The sequence below is a fragment of the Hyperoodon ampullatus genome (genome assembly GCF_949752795.1).
Source record: "Hyperoodon ampullatus genome assembly, chromosome: 9".
Classification (NCBI taxonomy): domain Eukaryota; kingdom Metazoa; phylum Chordata; class Mammalia; order Artiodactyla; family Ziphiidae; genus Hyperoodon; species Hyperoodon ampullatus.
Window position 1 is genome coordinate 50655894 of NC_136922.1, and position 20049 is coordinate 50675942.

The 20049-nt window shown below is 36.8% G+C and overlaps 1 protein-coding gene across 4 annotated transcripts in view; it reads left to right on the forward strand.

The window, feature by feature from the left end:
• SGCE (sarcoglycan epsilon) overlaps positions 1-19562 on the forward strand; it is a gene marked incomplete at both ends in the record, with an annotated part of 68138 nt that extends 48576 nt beyond the window's left edge. For 2 of the 4 annotated variants that reach the window (XM_079711412.1, XM_079711414.1), the window contains 7 exons: positions 1873-2035; positions 4437-4648; positions 5591-5617; positions 6356-6544; positions 16665-16708; positions 17586-17620; positions 19512-19562. In XM_079711412.1, coding sequence (XP_079567538.1) covers positions 1873-2035; positions 4437-4648; positions 5591-5617; positions 6356-6544; positions 16665-16708; positions 17586-17620; positions 19512-19562 — 721 coding nt within the window. The remainder of the gene's footprint in view (positions 1-1872; positions 2036-4436; positions 4649-5590; positions 5618-6355; positions 6545-16664; positions 16709-17585; positions 17621-19511) is intronic. The other 2 variants (XM_079711413.1, XM_079711415.1) reach the window with 1 other exon arrangement.
• Between the last annotated feature and the right edge of the window lie 487 nt (positions 19563-20049).

Below are 20049 nucleotides of genomic sequence, written 5' to 3' on the forward strand. Positions count from 1 at the left end.
TTAGGAGTGGAATTGCTGAGATATATTGTAACTCTGTATTTAACCTCTTGAGCTGCCAGGCTGTCTTCCAAGCAGTTGCACCATTTTCCATTCCCACCAGCAGAGTAGGAGAGTTCCAGTTTCTCCCCATCCTTGCTAGCACTTCCTACTGTCTGTCTTTTTCATTGTAGCCATTCTAATGGGTGTGAAGTGGTATCTCATTGTGGTTTTGATTTCTATTTTGCTGATGGCTAATGATGTTGAGCATCTTTTCATGCACTTATTGGACATTTGTATATCATCTTTGGAGAAATATCAGTTCAGATCCTTTGTCATTCTGAAATTGGATTATCTGTCTCTTTGTTATGGAATTGTTAGAGTCTTTTATATGTTGTAGGTATAAGTTGCTTATTAGACATATGACTTGTAAAGATTTTCTTTTGTTCTGTGGGTTGCCTTTTCACTTTCTTGATGATGTCCTTTGAAGCACAAAGTTTTAAAATTTGATAGAATCCAATTTATCTATTTTTTCCTGTTATTGCTGGAACTTTTGGTGTCATATCGAAGAAACTGTTGCTTAATTCAAGGTCATTAAAAATTGTGTCTGCTTTCTTCTCAGTTTAATAGTTTTAGCTCTTACATTTAAGCCTTTGATTTTTTTGAGTAAATTTTTATATGGTGTGAGATGGGAGTCCATCTTCTTTTTTTTGCATGTGGATATCCAGTTGCTTTGGTACCATTTGTTGTAAAACTATTCTTTCCCCCATTGAATTGTCTTGGCACCTGTGACAAAATCAATTTACTAAAGATTTTATTTTTGGACTCTGAATTCTATTCCACTGATCTACATGCCAAGCCTTAACGATAGTACCACACTATCTTCATTACTACTGCTTTATAGTAAGTTTTGAAGTTGGTAATTGTGAGTCTTCCAACTTTGTTTTTCTTTTTCAAGAATTTTGTGTGTGGGTGGGTCCCTTGAATTTCCATATGAATTTTAAGATCAGTTTGTCAGTTTCTGCAAAGAAGACAGCTGGAATTTTGATGGGTTTATTCCATTTTGTAAGTAGTTATAGCATTGTCATTAGGAAAAGAAATAATATTTATTTAGAGTAATTTCCTGCTTTTCCCTTTTCTTTTGGAAAAAACCTATGAAATTTCTACCTTCTTAAACTGCTCCAAGATTATTTAAATGCTATTATCACTATCTTCACTTTTATTGTGAAACTCTTACTGGCAAATTGAATAGAGTTCTTTTCCCCTAGTTGCCAAGATACACATCAAGAAAATACATTTTGTTTGCCTAATTTGTATTTACCAAACAATAGTTTTTCTTTTATATTAGCTTCTTAAAGATTGAGGGACCTTATAATGAGGAACCTAACAGTAGGGGTCTCTGCAGTAGGAAAGCTGATGAACAAAACTCTAGGTAGAATGGAGAAGTCTGCCTACAGCTCCACACCTCCAGGATGTAATATCACAGTATTATTAAAAATGAAATCAGATGAATAATGATAATTATTTTAGTGATAGAATTATTTTCTAAACAATTTACTTTAAGAATATTTTTGAATGTAGTCTACCAAATATTGTAATCGAAATATGATACATGATTATTTTGAATTAAATAGGGTGAAAAAATTTTTAGAAATTAACAGGGAATCAAGAGAGTGTCTCGTACACCAAAGCACCCAGTAAATATTGGTTGAATAAAGGAAAGAATGAAAAGAAGCCCCTACATGAATCACTGCTTTTAAAGCCCAGGCCCCTACCTTAGGGATGATTGTAGATAATCCCTCAATTCAAAAGGATAAATCCTGCTTTCAGGGTAGATTGTTTTTCAGTGTTTCCAATTTTCTTAAAGGATAACCTGAGTGTTTCACATTTTTGCAGCGTTTATGTCATGGTTGGTGCTGACGTCCCATTTTCTTCTTGTTTACGAGAAGTTGAAAATCCGCAGAATCAATTGAGATGCAGTCAAGAAATGGAGCCTGTAATAACATGTGATAAAAAATTTCGTACTCAATTTTACATCGACTGGTGCAAAATTTCGTTGGTGAGTCTTTATTTTGTTTTTGCAAATGTAATTAGAAGCGATGTGGCTGGAGATAACATTTGACTAAAACCTGAATTGCTTTTAGGAACAAATCCTGGGTTTACTTTGTTAACTGCCATTGACTTACCTTGACTTTAAGGATTTGGCAAGTCCGTTGAAAGTGCATCCATTTAAGAAATAGCACCTCCACTTTTGTACTCAGTCTACTCTTGATTAGTTGTGGGGGCCAGATTAGCTTGGCAGGTGGTCCAAGTGTTCCCCCTGGACATCCAGGTGGCTGCTAAGTCAAGATAGATTTTGGAGTCAGTGTGACATGTGCAGGAAGCCTCAGATATGCTGCCACTGTCCCATTTGGGAAGGGGAGACTGGAGTGCAATCACAAATCTGAAATAAAGCAATATTGTGCTATGATTCAATGTCCTAGAAACGCAGATTGTAGGGAGAGACCAAGGAATGAAAGGAAAAGCAGAGAAAAGTTAGACTCTTACCCCCAGCCCCGTAAATATTAAATATTTCTTTCTAAATCACTTTTTTATTAGCATGCTCAAAGACTTAGGAACATATGGGTAAGATTTCCTATATGTGAAAGGTATATATGATATTTTATATATAATTTATATTAATTTTTTTGATCCTCCTTTCTGGAAGATAGGAAGGTTGTTTCACTTCTCTAGCGACCTTTAGATTTAACTTCTGTCAACTCTTGATGATTGGTGGTGAGTGAATTAGGTCTAAGTTTAAAGTTGACATTTGAACAAATATCAACACATAAACACAACTGTCACTTCATGTCTTAGAGAACCAGCGGCAGGCACTTTTCCCAGATCCAGGATGGGAGAACATACTGCTCACACTGTGGCACTTAGCACCTGTGGCCCTTGGCCCCAGGCTCCTCTTTCCATGTTGCTGTGTCTTAGGAAAATAATGGTCTTTCCCTATCTTCTCAAATCAAGTAAAATTAACCAGATGCTGTGGTTTATGTGTATTATTTACAAAGCTCAATATTTCAGTCATCATGCTAACCATACAAGGGTGCAAAAGACTGAGTGGCTGCAATCAAAACTTAAATAGATGCCTCTCACCAGAGCCAGTAGACAGCGGGCCCTGACAACACCATTTTATTTGTGCTTGTGCTGTACAGTGTTCATGTTTAGGAAAATTATCTAATCTCTAAAGGTTTAAAAATGACTTCTGCTTTGAAGATTTTAATTTCTGTGTTAAGCCTTCATAAAGAGAAAGGTTGGGAATTTTCATTTTTTCCTTTTACTTGTATTTATTTATAGGTCACATCTTACCACAGAAGATTTCAGGAGGTTTAAATTAAAGGGTCAGACAATAAACATAATATATAAAATATAAAAGAACTGGAAAATCGGGACCTAAACTTTACCAAAACATAAGCCTAAGGTCAAGTTTGACAATAAGCCTCCTAATGTCCCAGATTAAATGAGGAAGTTCATCTGTTATTTGGTTCTCATTCTTAAAGGAGGCAGAGTATCAATTTCTTGGCAGAAGATAAAGTTTTTACTAGCACCGTATCATTAACAAAATTCTTCCAGTGGAGTTTTATGGGAGAGGATACTGAGAAATGCCACAGATAATTCTCCCCAACATTCTTTTAAGGGGCGAGCAAATGTAGTAACAAGTTTCACATGGCTGTTTTTGTAGTGGCCTTCAGTAAAAACCTTAGCATAATTAAATGCAATTAAATGCATAATTATGCAAATAGTGAAAGCAGTTCAATTACTGTGGAAGTAAATTAATATAGTCCAAGTGTTGTACATTTTTTGAGCCTGGAATAGAATTTATTGAAACTGTAGCATTGGATGGGTTACCTGTTCCTTAAACTATCTTTCCTAAAAACTACTTCTGTCAGCTGGATGGCAGAAAGATCAAGGTTGTAGTCACTTAGAAATTGTCTGTCTCTCCCTTTTTTTTTTTTTTTCTCTTTTACTAACCTTAGAAACCATACTCATATACTGGTTGTCAGCCAGTTCACAGTTTGTAACATCTGCACTAGAGATTTGTCACTAGGAAACAAGAAATATACAGAGTGGTGTGAAGGACTTCTGCTTTGGAGGAAGTAAACTGAAAAACAACAACTGTACACACACACACCTACACATGCACACATATTTGTTATATTTGTATACATTTATGTATGTATATATGTTGTGGGAAGGACCTAGAAAGTAGGCCAATATACACCCTTTAATTTATTACTTTTATGCATTACTTCTTCCTAGTTTCCATAAATAATTGCAAGTTCAAGGTGATAAAGTAATTGGAAAAGATTGCTTTTTAGAAATTAGTCAAAGACTGTCTTGATATGTCTAGATCTTAAACTCTCATAATGTTTGCAACTATTAATTTGATGTGTAATTGTCTTCTTTTGTGTCAGGTTGATAAAACAAAGCAAGTGTCCACCTATCAGGAAGTGATTCGTGGAGAAGGGATTTTACCTGATGGTGGAGAATACAAACCCCCTTCTGATTCTTTGAAAAGCAGAGACTATTACACGGATTTCCTAATTACACTGGCTGTGCCCTCGGCAGTAGCATTGGTCCTTTTTCTAATACTTGCTTATATCATGTGCTGCCGACGGGAAGGAGTGTGAGTACTTTAAAGCACTAATAAAAAATTATAGAGCTACTAAGATAACATATAAGATTCCATTAAAAGCCAAGTTTCATTTAGTGCATAAAACACTTTATAAATGGATTGAAATTGTGTTCAAGTCAAACTACAGTACTTTATTCCTTTAAAATGAAGTAAAATAGTTTTGAGTCTAGTAAATTAAATTAGAGGTTATAATTACTTTATTCAAAAATTATTAAGGCTAGATGTAAATTCTTGCAGGCAAAACAGTCCCAAGAATAACTGAGGCTAGATATTTTGGTTATACAAGCCATCCTGTGTAAGCAGAGACTGCGGAATCTATTGACATGGTAATTGCACTTTAAATAAATAAATTGTCTCAGTCAGTTTGATCAGAAATGATGGTCAGAATTTTTCTTGAAATTGTTCTGCTATCAAACAGGGTGATACCACCTAAATGTTTAAAGGTATATATAGATATATAAAAACTTAAGAGTAAATTAATGAAAATAAGATGATAATTTGAGTAATGAGTCTTCACTTCATGAATAGTTAGTACTTTCTGGACATCTATGTCAATTAAAATAATCTCCCGAGATTATCTGGAAGTCAGGGTAACAAAACAAAGGATAAAAAATTAATAAAGCAGCAAGTAACAAATTCTTCCATTTTTACATGTAGCCTGATTTCATTATGTCATAGAACTTATTTCCAAGAGCTTGATTCTTAATCTCCATTTTTTTTTTCATTTTTTTCTGTGCATTTCTCACCAGTATTCCATCTCTGTGTGTGTACTCATCCAAGTAACGTCATAAACCTGGTGGCAAATGCTGCCTGGTTGTGTTTAATAGTAACAGTGTCAGCATTTCCACCTCGTGCAAGATCCATGAGCATATAGTCTTAATGTTCCAAATATCAATGCTATTATTTAATTCATAAATTTTGTTTTGTTTCTAGGGAAAAGAGAAACATGCAAACACCAGAGTAAGTGTCTTCTTCCTGTTATTTTCTTTATCATTTCTTTTTCATTTCTCAGTTGCTTGTCATGCTCCATACATGTGTGTCATGCTTTTTTTTTTCCATTCATCATCTTTCATAGTTTATTTCATAAACGTGAAAGCTGCTTTCTAAATAGAGATATTTTAGGAGGGGTGAGACTAAAAATAAAAAGTGTGTGAAAACTAAGATTATATAGATAAAAATTAAAACTAAAATATTTCAGATTCAGAATATTAACTTGCCATTTATATTATGTGATTTCCCAATCTGCATTTCTATAAACCAGAGAACAGATGAAAAGACCTTTCATACACGTTTTCCTGAATCTACAGTAATAACCTACCATAAAATGAAACTTATGTGAGTATTTATAAATGCCCCATCAGAAGCAACAATATAAAAGCTATGGTAGTTTTATCTTAATCGTAGAAATTAAATAGAATAGTAGTTTGCTACCTAGGGCTGTAATAGTAACACAATGCTTTATAGCTTACTTTAATGAGAGATGCATTTATTTAAAAATTAGTTTCCAATTTTCAGTTTTGTTATGTTAAAAGTATATGAAATGTATCTTTTTCTGAAATAACTTGTAGAATGCCCAAAGTTAAATAATGTCTTCTTATTTTAAAAAGAAAAAAAGATTTCGTAACTTTTTCAAACTGATGACCTGTGGGGCTAATATGTGATTTTAAATATATGTGGTTTTATTTCTTTTTGACCTAGCATCCAACTGGTCCATCATAGTGCTATTCAGAAATCTACCAAAGAACTTCGTGACATGTCCAAGAATAGAGAGATAGCATGGCCCCTGTCAACACTTCCTGTGTTTCACCCTGTGACTGGGGAAATCATACCTCCTCTACACGCAGACAATTATGAGAGCACTAATATGCCATTGATGCAAACACAGCAGTAAGTATCCACTTGGAACCGTAATTACTATTATTATTTTTATTTTTATTTTTTTGGCTGCGTTGGGTCTTCGTTGCTGCGTGCGGCATTTCTCTAGTTGTGGCGAGCTGGGGCTACTCTTCATTATGGTGTGCGGGCTTATTGCGGTGGCTTCTCTTGTTGCGGAGCACGGGCTCTAGGCATGCGGGCTTCAGTAGTTGTGGCGTGTGGGCTCAGTAGATGTGGCTCGCGGGCTCTAGAGCACAGGCTCAGTAGTTGTGGCGCATGGGCTTAGTTGCTCCGCGGCATGTGGGATCTTCCCGGACCAGGGCTCGAATCCGTGTCCCTTGCATTGGCAGGCGGATTCTTGACCACTGCGCCACCAGGGAAGCCCCTGGAACCGTAATTATTAATGCATGAATATATCTACTTAATGTCTTTCAAGACCAGACATCTTCATTGTTGTTGCATTTGTTTATTTGTTTATAACTGGAGGAGAAAATAGCAAAATACTGATAGTGTAGATCCCAACCCCATGGTGCTAATCCAAATAAATAGAATTACTTTCAGGAAATGCTTTTTTTCCTTCACTAATCCAAACAAGATGACATTCACCTTAATATTTAAGAAACTGGCACTGCTAATAAACTAACATATGCTTGCTCAAAGATGAGTTAATGGTGAAAAGAAAGGCATGTCCTAAAGCATAACAAATGGGTTATTTTTTAGAACTATTAGAATTGTTTGGTTCTGTTAACCTATTGTTTTTAATGTTATCACCACAGATCTATTTAATCTAAATTTTTTGCCTCAGGGTTTTCAGCGTTTTCTTGTTTGTTTTTTGTCATTTGCTTATATATCAAAATGAGTAGTTCCAATTTTGGCTAGAAACACAATTTATTAGTACAGACCTTCTCTGTAGTGCTAGAAGGACTATGGTTAGAAAGCCTGGGAAGAGGCCTTTGTAAGGGATAGGTGTGGAGGAGATTGGTTGAGGAGACTGGCCAGTTGCTCTTGAGAACCCATGTTATATGTCTAGAAGCTCGGTTTTGGTATAAGGGAATTGTAGGTAAAAGTGTCATTTATTTCTAAGAACATGGCTGTTCTTTTCTTTTCTAACCATATGTTAAAATGCGTTAAATTCAGTTTCCCCAAGGAAGTCACGGTTTGCTTTTGAGATCCTCCTCCTTTTCAGTTTACTTTTGTAAATACAATGGATATACAAAAAAATCTGGCCCTCTCACCCCAACACACACACACACACACACACACACACACACATGCACAAACGTTAGGATATGATATAAAAGTAACCTCTTACTGATTAAAGATTTATTTGGGAACCATATTGGGTACATTTTTCCATTGCAAATGCTTATTTTGCAACCGTGTAAAGAGCATGTGGTAATCTGAAGATTAAACAGTAATTAATAAGAGTATTATAGACAGACTATAAGTTTGTCCAAAATAGCTTGGCAATCTAGCTTGTGAAAGAGCGCCCAGCTAGCTCGGTAGAGAGTGAGACTCTTAAAAGTATTATGAATATTTTCCTGAAGTCCTCTAACAACACGTACTTACTGTTGGACAGACCAAGGTATGTGTTTGTGTGCATGTATGTGTGTGTGTGTTTGTGTGTAATTGATTCAAGTTCCATTAGCAGTAGGGAAAATTGCATACATTTAAAATTTTGAGTTTTGGAAACAATATTCTATCAGGGATGTAAATATTAAACTCTCACAAAATTGAGTTGTACTGAATGGAACTGATGGAGTTCTATGTCCTCTGACGGTTAGAGGGTCATCATGAAACCTACTTTACCAGGATTATTAGATACTGATGAGAAAAATTAGGAAAATTTCAAGAATATTGTAATAGTTCACAATTTAACAATCTCTCCTGTCTTTTTTTAGATGAAAATTATGAACAGCCTTATCATTCATTTTCAAAATGAAAATAATTAAAGAATTCTTTAAGGCTTCCATTTCTTATGTTCTTTACCCAAGAATGCTAGTGAAATGTCGATATTTATTCTTCAAAGGTTGATATATATTTTCGGGCTTCCCTGGTGGCGCAGTGGTTGAGAGTCCGCCTGCCGATGCAGGGGACACGGGTTCGTGCCCCGGTCCGTGAGGATCCCACATGCCGCGGAGCGGCTGGGCCCGTGAGCCATGGCTATTGAGCCTGCGCGTCCGGAGCCTGTGCTCTGCTATGGGAGAGGCCACAAAGGTGAGAGGCCCGCGTACCGCAAAAAAAAAAAAAAAAAAGGTTGATATATATTTTCAAAAATGAAATGGTCAAATACATTTGAGAAACAGGATATTTTGGTTTTTTTTGTTTAAACTACAAGAGTTCTCAGAGCCTTTGGTGTGTTGATGATATGCTTTGTGAAAAGCATGGAAAAGGTCGGAAGAGGTAACTATTTAAAGAACACAGTTTGGGAAATCTTCTATTGACAAAATAACAATGCTATCAAATTTTAGAGGAGAGAAATATTCATTATAATGAATAGGGGAACTTGAAAATGTTTTTAAGTCAGTAAAACTTTAAGGGAGGAAAAAAAGCCTGGGTCCCTTTTTTTTTTTTTTTTGGTGGTACGTGGGCCTCTCACTGTTGTGGCCTCTCCCGTTGCGGAGCACAGGCTCCAGATGCGCAGGCTCAGCGGCCATGGCTCACGGGCCCAGCCGCTCCGCGGCATGTGGGATCTTCCCAGACCGAGGCACAAACCTATGTCCCCTGCATCGGCAGGCGGACTCTCAACCACTGCACCACCAGGAAGCCCCTGGGTCTCTTAAACAAGTCAGTCCACGAGATATAGCGAACCTCGTAACAGCGAGGTCTATAGAACTCGTAACAGTTGTGTAACGGGAGGCTGCCACACTTATTTATCCATTACACAATAATCTTTTCTTTTTGGTAGAATGCTTCATAGGACTCCAGACTGGCACCTTGAATTAGACAGTAAAAAAATGTTTAATCATTTGCAGATGATAAAATCGAGATATGGATAAGAGACCTAAATTAGGTCAAAACTGAGATTAGGTTATTTACCAATCTTGATATCAAGTCAGGGATAGATAATGTGGTCATTGACCTCGAAGGATTTCTGGTTCAGGTTATGGGCAAGGTGATTGAACAGTTAGTGGAAAGGGAAACTGGAGCAGGCCCAGGAGAGGGGACACCTGCTAGAAAGGGAGGATTTCATTTTGTACAGTGTTCCTTCTACTTTTCAGATTAGAGAGACGATATAGACAGACTTTCAAAATTATCACATAATATAAAAATATAAGGCAAATTAATTTTGATCTTTGCTAACGTATTTATTGTTTCATAAACTTTTTAAAAAATAAATTTATTTATTTTTAATTTTGGCTGCGTTGGGTCTTCGTTGCTGTGCACGGGCTTTCTCTAGTTGCAGCGAGCGGGGGCTGCTCTTCGTTGTGGTGCACGGGCTTCTCATTGTGGTGGCTTCTCTTGTTGTGGAGCATGAGCCCTAGGTGCGTGGGCTTCAGTAGTTGTGGAACACGGGCTCAGTAGTTGTGGCTCGTGGGCTCTAGAGCGCAGGCTCAGTAGTTATGGCGCACAGGCTTAGTTGCTCCGCGGCATGTGGGATCTTCCCGGACCAGGGCTCGAACCCGTGTCCCCTGCATTGGCAGGTGGATTCTTAACCACTGCGCCACCAGGGAAGCTCTCATAAATTTTTTAATTTTGGAATGATTTTCAAGCTACAGAAAAGTTACAAAGATAATACAGAGTTCCCAGAGATTCCCCCACCCCATTTCTCCCATCGTTAACATCGTACAGTCCCTTAGTTAGTCACAACTAAGAAACCAACGTTGGTGCTTTACTATCAACCAGACTTCAGATTTTTTTTTTTTTTTCAGATTTCACTAGTTTTCCCCCCCAATGTCCTTCTTCTGCTCCAAGATGCTGTCTAGGACACAATAATTGGCATATCTTTTTAGTCTCTTCTGCTCTAGGCAGTTTCTTAGACCGTCCTTGCTTCCCATGACCTTGACAGTCTTGAGAAGCACTAGCCATGTCTTCTGTAGAGTGTCCCCCATCCCATAGTATAGTCAGGCTGTCTGCATCTGTACTTAATCTGTTATCTTTGTAGCTAAGTGAATACGTGTTACCGTTAATAAGAAGAAGAATTTTTGCCTCTATAGGCAGTCCCCTGACTTATTACAATTCATTGCTAGAAATCACATTCTAAAGTAATTCTTAAAAGTAAATTTGCTTTGCCCGAAGAATCATTGTTGTGATTAGAGGTTACGTTGTTTTTTTTTTTTTTTTTTTTTTTGGTATGCGGGCCTCTCACTGTTGTGGCCTCCCGTTGCGGAGCACAGGCTCCGGACGCACAGGCTCAGCGGCCATGGCTCACGGGCCCAGCCGCTCCGCGGCATGTGGGATCTTCCCGGACCGGGGCACGAACTCGTGTCCCCTGCATCGGCAGACGGACTCTTAACCACTGCGCCACTAGGGAAGCCCAGAGGTTACGTTTTTGACCAAAGATGTAACATCAAAAATATAATACAGATTTGACTGATATACTTCAAAGATAAGCTTTTGTAATGATTTAAATTAAGAAAGTCAAATTCCATGGCATAGAATTTTAGGTCCTAAAAGAAATGTTGAGAGATAGTAGTCTAGCCTGGTTATTCCCAAACCAAGTTGCACGTTACACTCCCCTGTGAGGCTTTTGCAATACAGATCCCAGGGCCCTACTTCTGGGTGTTTGGAAGCTGGTGGACGTATGTATTATGGTGGAGCAGGAAAAAAAACACTGGGAATCCCAGCTTCAAATACTTAAAGAACCTACGTTTTAGGATTCAGTATTTCTAGTATTTCTGTTGTGGAGGGAGGGGGGGAAGTTTTAAAGGGGGAACAGTTTCTCCTAATTCCCCCTGAGGGGTCTGTGCAAAAGAAAATGTGAAAGGGGACAGTCCAGAGTGTTGGGCTTTGTGCCTCTAGATTTTCACACTTCCTTAAACTGCCGAGGAGGATGGTGTGGAGAAGTGAGAGATTAGTGCTGATTAGAAAATGATATCTGAATGGGCCAGAGAAACGGTAAACCTTGAAAAGATAAAAACTGTGCTGTGATAAAAACTGGAAACTGTGCTCATTTTGCGATTTCATGTGAAGTATTGACTGGAGGATCCCAAATATTCAATTTTCTAAAAAATAATTTATTCTTTAATTTGTAGTGTATTATGTGGTCTTTTAGGGGGTAGATCTGCCTCTTCATTATTCTTTTTTTTAATCCCAACATCAGTATCAATTGATCTTTCCTGAGTGGGAGGCATCGTCGATGAGGAATTTATATAAGGAATAATAGGGGAAAGTACCCAAACATTTTCTAGGAAGATTTTAATTGGCTATACAAAAATTTTCCTTGTTCATTATACTAAACATAACACTTAATCCAGGGTGATTGGGTCTCCCTCAAGACAGGAAGTAGGTTGTGTTTAATCTTTTACAAATTAACAAGTATAAAAGTAGAGTTAAGTCTTCTAATTATAGATATTTAGTAACTAATCATTTTAGCTTTTATCTAAAGTATTTTTCCATTTGTCTTCCCTTGGGTAGTAGTGAGAACCAGCTTCATGGTAAAATTCCATAAATAAAAAATTAGGTCTCAATGAAAGTTAGTATCAGTTGAAGAGACTGTTTCCGGGGATCAAGATAATGATTTCCTGTTGACAAGAAGTGTCGAGCAGCCAAGGATATTTCAGAGCCATTGACGTTTTAAAAAAGTTCAGCGAGTTATACACTAAAAGTGATAGATATAGTATCTCTCTGATGGATTTTGGTTCTAGAGATTTGGACTTCTTCAGTTTAAAGCTGTGGTAGGCTTGCTTTCAGCTTTATAAAAGTAGGAAAAAAAACCTAAAATAAGTGAATTTCTCCTTTCTTCTTTATATTCCATGTATATTCTACATTGATTTTAATTAAAATTAGATCTTGAAATTTAAAATTGTGGTGATGTTTCCAACTTCTTTGTGTCCTTCCTTCTTTGAGCAAAATAATGGCCTGGTTCCTTAGTAAAAGTAGTCATAGGGTCCAAATCAGCATTTTTGTAGAAAAAATTTTGTAGAAAATTCAAGGTTTGGGTAATGTCAATTTTGCTAATAATTGAGAAGTTCCAAAAAGATATTACTATTTCTTATTGTTAAATGAATCCATACTAATTCAAAAGAAGTGTTTTGTGTTCCACATAAGTAAGCTAATGTCATTTGTTTTCAACTCTGGCATGGATTCTGTGGCTTTATACAAATCACTCAACCTTTCTTTGCTTTTGAGTCTTCAAGCAGTAGGAAAATAATGAGTTGATAATCATCAACCTTACTCATAGAATTACTCTACAGGATATCCAAGAATGTCAAATTACTTTAAAATGGTTGCACAAATAATAAATAATTGTGTACTCCCCCAAATCACTTATTTATTAATTTGCAAATTATTACCTTTGCTTTCTTAAAGGATAGAGTTTGTGCAATAGCTAATTTACATAATTTTCTATTTAAATCCCTGTAGTTAATGGTAGTAAAAATAGAAAAAAATTAATGCTAATAATTTAGAGAATTACAGTTTTTGTAAATCTTTTTTCTACATAATTCAGTTTACGCATAATAATCTTTCCACCAGTCCACTAATAACTTAATTATTCTAAATAGTTTGATGACTTTATAAAGGTCCTTTCTTTGAAGGATTATAGGACTTCTGTTTGAAGTCAACCCCAACTCTCCTGTCTAATTGCCTTTAGCAGCCTGCTTTCACTAAAGATAGAAGTGTTTCCATTTTCTTACTGCATTCTCTGCTCAACTATAGCAAAGTCAGTTGTGGGCATTTTTCTAGTTTGCCTGAAGCAGCGCTCTTATGAGTTATACCTCCCTTCAACCTTTAAATGGAATACATACTTCAAATATGCCCATCATAGGTATATTAACACTCACAGGCTTACTTGTAGCCACAAGTTTGGTCAACCACAAAATCAGTCATGTGTGCGCACCTTGGAGACTCTGGGGATGTTGAATCTCCACATATTTTTTTGTTGAGCACCTTGTTGCACACATTGTACTTGTATGTAACTCATCTGAGTTTCAGTTGAAGTTGTGAGGAGCACATGTACATTGTTCAGACTTAACAAACTTAATTGGGACACTCACTGCAGATACTTTTAAATCCCTAAACCAGTGTAATACACACAGTTGCTCATACTTCTCCAAATTTCTTGCTCATTTGTGTGGCACTTTCTGAACTAACCATTTCTCTTCAAACCTAACCAAGGCCATTGCTGTTTAGAAAGTTGTAGCAAAAGAGGGGGGGAAAAAAAAAAAAAGAAGGCTAGAGAAGAAATGACAGGGTGTAGATTGACTTTGATCCGTGGTTTTAAAACTGTGTTCCACAGAAGGGTCAGGTGGGCTGGCCAGTGAGAGAGAGGGGTCCAGCTACTTCATTCACAGATTGATTTTGAATTTGGTTATCCTGACCTAGGGCTTTTGAAAGGCTTTCTTTGTCCTCTTTGGTATCTTTATTTTGTCAAAATGTATTGATTTAATCCATTAATAGGCCGGGTACGGCTAGAGATGATAGGAAATGAGGACGCGCGTGTGTGTGTGTGTGTGTGTGTGTGTGTGTGTGTGTGTGTGTGTACGCAAGGTGTGCTGTATTCATTTCTAATGTAGAATAGACCCAAAGTAGTTGTACCTGAGAAGTTAAAAGAAAACTCATATCCCCCTCCCAAATGTCCATGAAATTGTATTTTGACTTTGGTAGTAAAGATGTTTGTTTACCCATCTTTAAATCTGTAACTTAATTTCCTTTCTGTGGTTTGTAAATTAATCTTTTTACTTTCATGATCGAAAGCACTATAAATACATTGTGTGAAATACTGAAAGAATAAACAAACCAAAGAAAGTACTCTTGGAGACCACACAAGGATAAGTAGGGTTGATAGGGGATAGCAAAAAAAAGAATGTAATTATTGAGATGAATTATTAAGTAACTTCCTCAAATTGAATTAGAATTGATTTTATTTCCTTAACCATATATTTTAAAAGGAACTGAAACTTAAAAAAAAAATATCACTTGAAGTCATTAACATTCCTATGGATTAGTTTAAGTTTGAACAGTATTTAGTATGTACTGTTTTCGAGTTTAGATCATTGTATTAGGAGCATAATATTTGCCTGGCTGAAATGATTCAGATCAACGCTTTTCAAACTTTGCTTCTTGGAGGTTTCTTACCAATGCCTTAGGGGCCAGCTTGTGAGGCAAAGGAGACAAAGCAGGCGGGATTCCTGGCTCCCTTGTTTCAACCCAGGCAACCTCACATTTATCTCTTTTGTACATCAAGAGTTCTGCTTAGGATTTCAATTAAAAGGAATTCCATTGCTGAAGAGAAACAAAAAACCTTGAAAATCCCTGGCTTGGATCAAGCCCTACTCTGTTGCAAGGGGCTGACTCCTAGAATTTCTTCCACACAGAATCTAAATTGTATATTTTTGTAAACTAATTTTCATATCAAAATCTGAAAATGCATGGGTAAATATGAGTGTTAATAAACATGTGTATTATGTGAATCTTTGTAAGTATCTTCATTTTTGCATGTATTTGTCCAAACATAATTTATTGCATGCTTACTGCTAGGGATACTAAACTAAATAGGAAGGTTCTTACTGTTAAGGCACTTTGGGGCAGTTAAACATTATGTGAGGAGAAATACAATGACAGTCAGCTTGTGTATGGAAGCCTGCTCCGTGGTAACCTAGTTGGGGAAGGGATGCTTAGAGAGTGAGGAGGCATAGAAGAGGTGGTACTTGAGATGTTACTTTTTAAATTAAAAATAATAAGTTAAATTTTTTTTTTTCTGCGATACGCAGGCCTCTCACTGTTGTGGCCTCTCCCGTTGCGGAGCACAGGCTCCGGACACGCAGGCTCAGCGGCCATGGCTCACGGGCCCAGCCGCTCCGCGGCACGTGGGATTTTCCTGGACCGGGGCACGAACCCACGTCCCCTGCTTTGGCAGGCGGACTCTCAACCACTGCACCACCAGGGAAGCCCAATAAGTTAAATATTTTAATTAACGTTCCTTGTGGGATATTTTTAAATTATAGGAGTAATATGAGTCCACTGTAACAAATTTTGGGTTGAGTTTGCAAGGATAAACGGGAGCTGGTTGGGGGCAAGAGATGATAGTGGCCATGGTGGCGGTGATTCTGTTTCAGGAAGTTCAGGAAGGGTTCCAGGTAGGAACTAGATACATTGATGGCCTTCCAGATCACACTAAGAAACTTGAAACTTAATTTGCAGTAGGTATAAGGAAATAATGAAATGTGTTCATTTGAATGACATAATCAGATTTGTGTCTCAGAAGATCATCTGACAGCAATGTGCACAGTGGATTATAAGGGAGCAAGAATGGGAATGAGGAAATAATTCAGATCAGTTGCAGATTTCCAAATGAGAAATGATGATGGCTTCAACCAAGGTAGCAGTGGAGATGGGGAAGACGCAAACAGATTCAAAGGAGATTGAGGAGACTCATGAAGGGTTCCCAAGGGATTCATTGTAGAAACTGAACGAGAGGGAAGAGTCAATGATGACTTCCATATTTTGACTGGTGCAGTTGGGTGGATAGCCAGTGGCATTCCCTGGGATTTGGATGGAGGAGCACAGGTTTGGCACAGTGAATGAAGATGGTAATATATGTTGTTCTGTGAGTGTGTATATGTGTTCTAGACCTGGATCTGAAAGTGTACAGGTTACAGACACAAGCCCTGGAGTCCTATGTTCTCATCTTTATCCACCACTTCCTGGCTACGTAGCCTTGGACTTCCAAGCCTATTTCCTCATCTGTAAATTGAGAAAAATAATACCTACCTCCTATGTCGTTGTGAGCTAGAGTATAACATGTAGTAGAAACTCCATGAATATTATCAAATATTGTTATTATTCATCTTCCTCAGACCTCAGTTTCCGCATCCGTAAACTTATGAGAGGTGGGGGGCTGTGTTTGTGCTGGATTAGATGATTTCTGGGGTCCTTCCAGCCATAAAGTTTTTCATTCTAATGTGTCTGCTCTCTGCTAACATGTGTGTGGACAAATACGGTTTTACTAAAAGATGTTAATCATTTCTAGGAACTTGCCACATCAGACTCAGATTCCCCAACAGCAGACTACAGGTGAGTATGAAAAGTAATAAGTTCATGTTTATGAACGAAGCTAATAGATCAAAAGATAATTATACTACTAGATAATTTATGAAGCTTTAGCTTCACCAAGTGAGGCAAAACAGTTGTGTCATTCCTTAATCAGAGTTAGAACCTCTGAATAATAGCTTAGATCATTGCGTAGATTGGCGTAAGAGTGATAAACACAGGGTAAATGATCTTACAGCAAAAGCATCCATGGAGGTCCTGTCTAATTAAGGAAGACTGAATAAAATCCCCTTCCTTCAGTGAAGCTCCCTATTCTTCCCCTTGGTATGAAAGATTCTTAGCTTGGATGCTTCCAGGATTTGTCTCAGTAAGTGAGCAGCTTGAAACTGGCTCTTACAAAAGGAAACCATTGTGACTAATCACTGAGGCTTCAGGGGGATAAATGAGAAATGGTTGGTCTGGTTTTAATGCCGTTTAAAAAGCTCTTATAACATGACCAGTGACAACAAGATGGCGGGCAATTCTCCCTGGACTATTCTATTTCCCTAAGACTTGCTTTCTTTAAGTTTATTTCTTTCAAGTGTCCCTAAAAAATTTCCACAGCCAATTATTTCATTCATCTCTGTACCAAGTAGATAACGTATTCATGATTGTTTTCTAATTAGTGGTTGATTCCTAGTTCTAATTGCTGAGCAACCAGTAATGCCTTTGTAGCTCTTTTGGAAAAGCCAGAGAAGTTTTAAAAATGTAAGTTGGATGTGGAATTCTGAGTATGAATAGTGGTATTGTGGTAGGGAAGCTATTAAGTAAGTCTCATAAAAACTTTAGGCACATATAGAAAAGTATTGCTTGTTTTCATTCAAAAAATTATCTTCTCTATTACTGCTTTCGGGAATTTAAGGAGATTTTCGTTTGACAACTTTTCAAAGATTTGAGGCAAGTATAATGAAGTTGTTCATCAGATTTTAATTATGAAATAATGTTTATAAGAATTTCCCCCACAATTTTGATTGCTTGTTTTAATTAAATGCTAACATGTTTCAACAAGACTGTTCAGTATATTAATGCAGTGGTGCTACTGTGTGACCATTCAGGAGATTAATGAAGGAACAAACTGCTGTAAATATGTGTTGTCTAAAGAGAAAAGAAATAAATGATTCCCTACTACCACTGATTTCATGACTTTTTTTTTAAAGAGGTAAAATTTTAAAAGAATGTTTCTTCAATGGAAATGCTAGAACTTCTTCCTCATTAACCTCAGACTTCCATCTCTCCTAAGATGCCTTACCTCTGATTCTTAATTATTTCAGGCAAGGAATGAAGGAAGACAATATCTAGAAAAATAGTAAATAGTTCTTTCGAATACTTAAAAAATCTAGGTTTTACTTCTCCCCCACTCCCATTGGGAGAAATAAGGAAACCTAAGTAGATGATGTTAGGGAGATTTACCTAATAGTTGTATAAATTTTTAGCAAGTAGACTTGTTAGCTTGCTACATTTTAGTAATAGGCACCGTTTCCAAATACAAAGACAATTTATGCCCGAGCAAATGGTATAAGAGCCAAAAAATTTCCCTAGGGGGATTTTAGGTTGTTCAACATAATTTTCTAAGTTATTTTTCTAAGACAGGTTTTGGGGAACGAGCATTTTGCTTGAGTCAGGAAAGCTTTCATCTCCTTTTTAGTTAACACTTATAGCCTATTACCTTCTTGTTTTCTTATATTTTTCTGTAATTTTCTGTATTATTGACTAAAGTACACCATATCTTCTTGGTTGTTTTCTTCTTGTTCTTGTTTTTGATGAGTCCCCAAAGTACCTAAGTGCTAAAGGGAGAGAGACCAGCCTGGCATCTTTTATAATTATGATATTAGATTTTTGTGTTTCTGCCTCTGATAAATGTAACACCAAATAGTCGTACCTCCTGAAGAGAAGAGCTAAATGGGCAGGTTACATTCCTTATTCCCATTCTGTTCATGTGAATGAAAAAATGAAGTTTGTTTCTCAATTTATAAGTTATTCCATTCTGTCTGCACATGCATGGATTCAGTGCTATGTATGTATTTTCATGTGCACAACAGCTTTGTTGTCCCTCTATCCTGGTTATCCTGGTATCGCAAAGAGGCAACGACATTTGTGCAGGATTTTTGTTTTTTCCAAGTACCTCAAAGCACTATGCTAATGTCACAGTTTTCTTTATGAAGGTAATTTAAGCACAGGGTTTGTCCCATGGATATCAAGTTATTTTGTTTGCAGCTTGCTGTATGGAATTTGTCAAGGGAGGGTATATTTTGAAGTTTGTTTTCTTTAGTTAGTTGTTTTCTTTTAAAAGATCATCAGAAGTTTAAGAAATGAACTAGCTGCTGGGGTTGTAATCCTGGACTTAAGCACTAGCTGAGATAATAGAGCAGTTAAGAGCTGACAATAGCACTACCGTTTGGACCAGGCCCAAGCCATTAGTTTTGATGCCACTTTAGGCTTTCTCATTTTCTCTGCCCTTCCAAACCACATGATATTTTCTAAAAAGCCACGATTAAAAGGTACAGTCATACGTCCTGCAGTCAAACTAATTCTTTTTGTTTATTGTGGGAGGAATTTTCAGGCCGTGCCTTTTGAGAAATACAGAACATTGTAGCTTTGACCCAAGAAGGAGAGGACTAATTTAGAATTTCCTTTTTTTTGAAAACCAAATGCAGAGAAATAATGCAACATAATTATTTTAAATTATGTTAAGAGGATAGAAAATTATGCCTTGCAGTAATTCATTTTGCTCCAAATCTAAAAGTGTCCATGCTTAACTCATGCCCATATTCATTCTTACACATTGCAGGTAAATGGTATCCCTGAAGAAAGAAAGCTAACCGAAGCAATGAATTTGTAATCAGACAATATAGCACTTATATCTTATTTTTTCTCTCTTCCAATAATGCATGAGCTTTTCTGACATATGGTATGCATGTTGACAGTATCAAGTATATACCAAATAATACAATATAACATTCATTTTACTAATGTATTTTTTTTGGTACTTAAGGCATTTTTGACAATTTGTAAAACATTGATGACTTTATATTTGTTACAATAAAAAGTGATCTTTAAAATAAATATTATTAATGAAGCCTAAAGTCTGGCAAAATTTACTTCAGAAAGTATTTGATTGCCTCCTGTGTAGTAGGAACCTTTCATTGCTAGGAACAGGTTCACGTGTTCATTCTTTATTTAATGAGATTTTTATTAAGCACTTCCTATAATGTATGAAATGTCTGTGCTTCTGTGTTCCAAGTGGGCTACCCATTTACTTAATACTTTTATCCTTGTGGCCTGTAAAGCTTGTTCTTTTATATACCGCTTGTTGGAGTGTTTTAGGG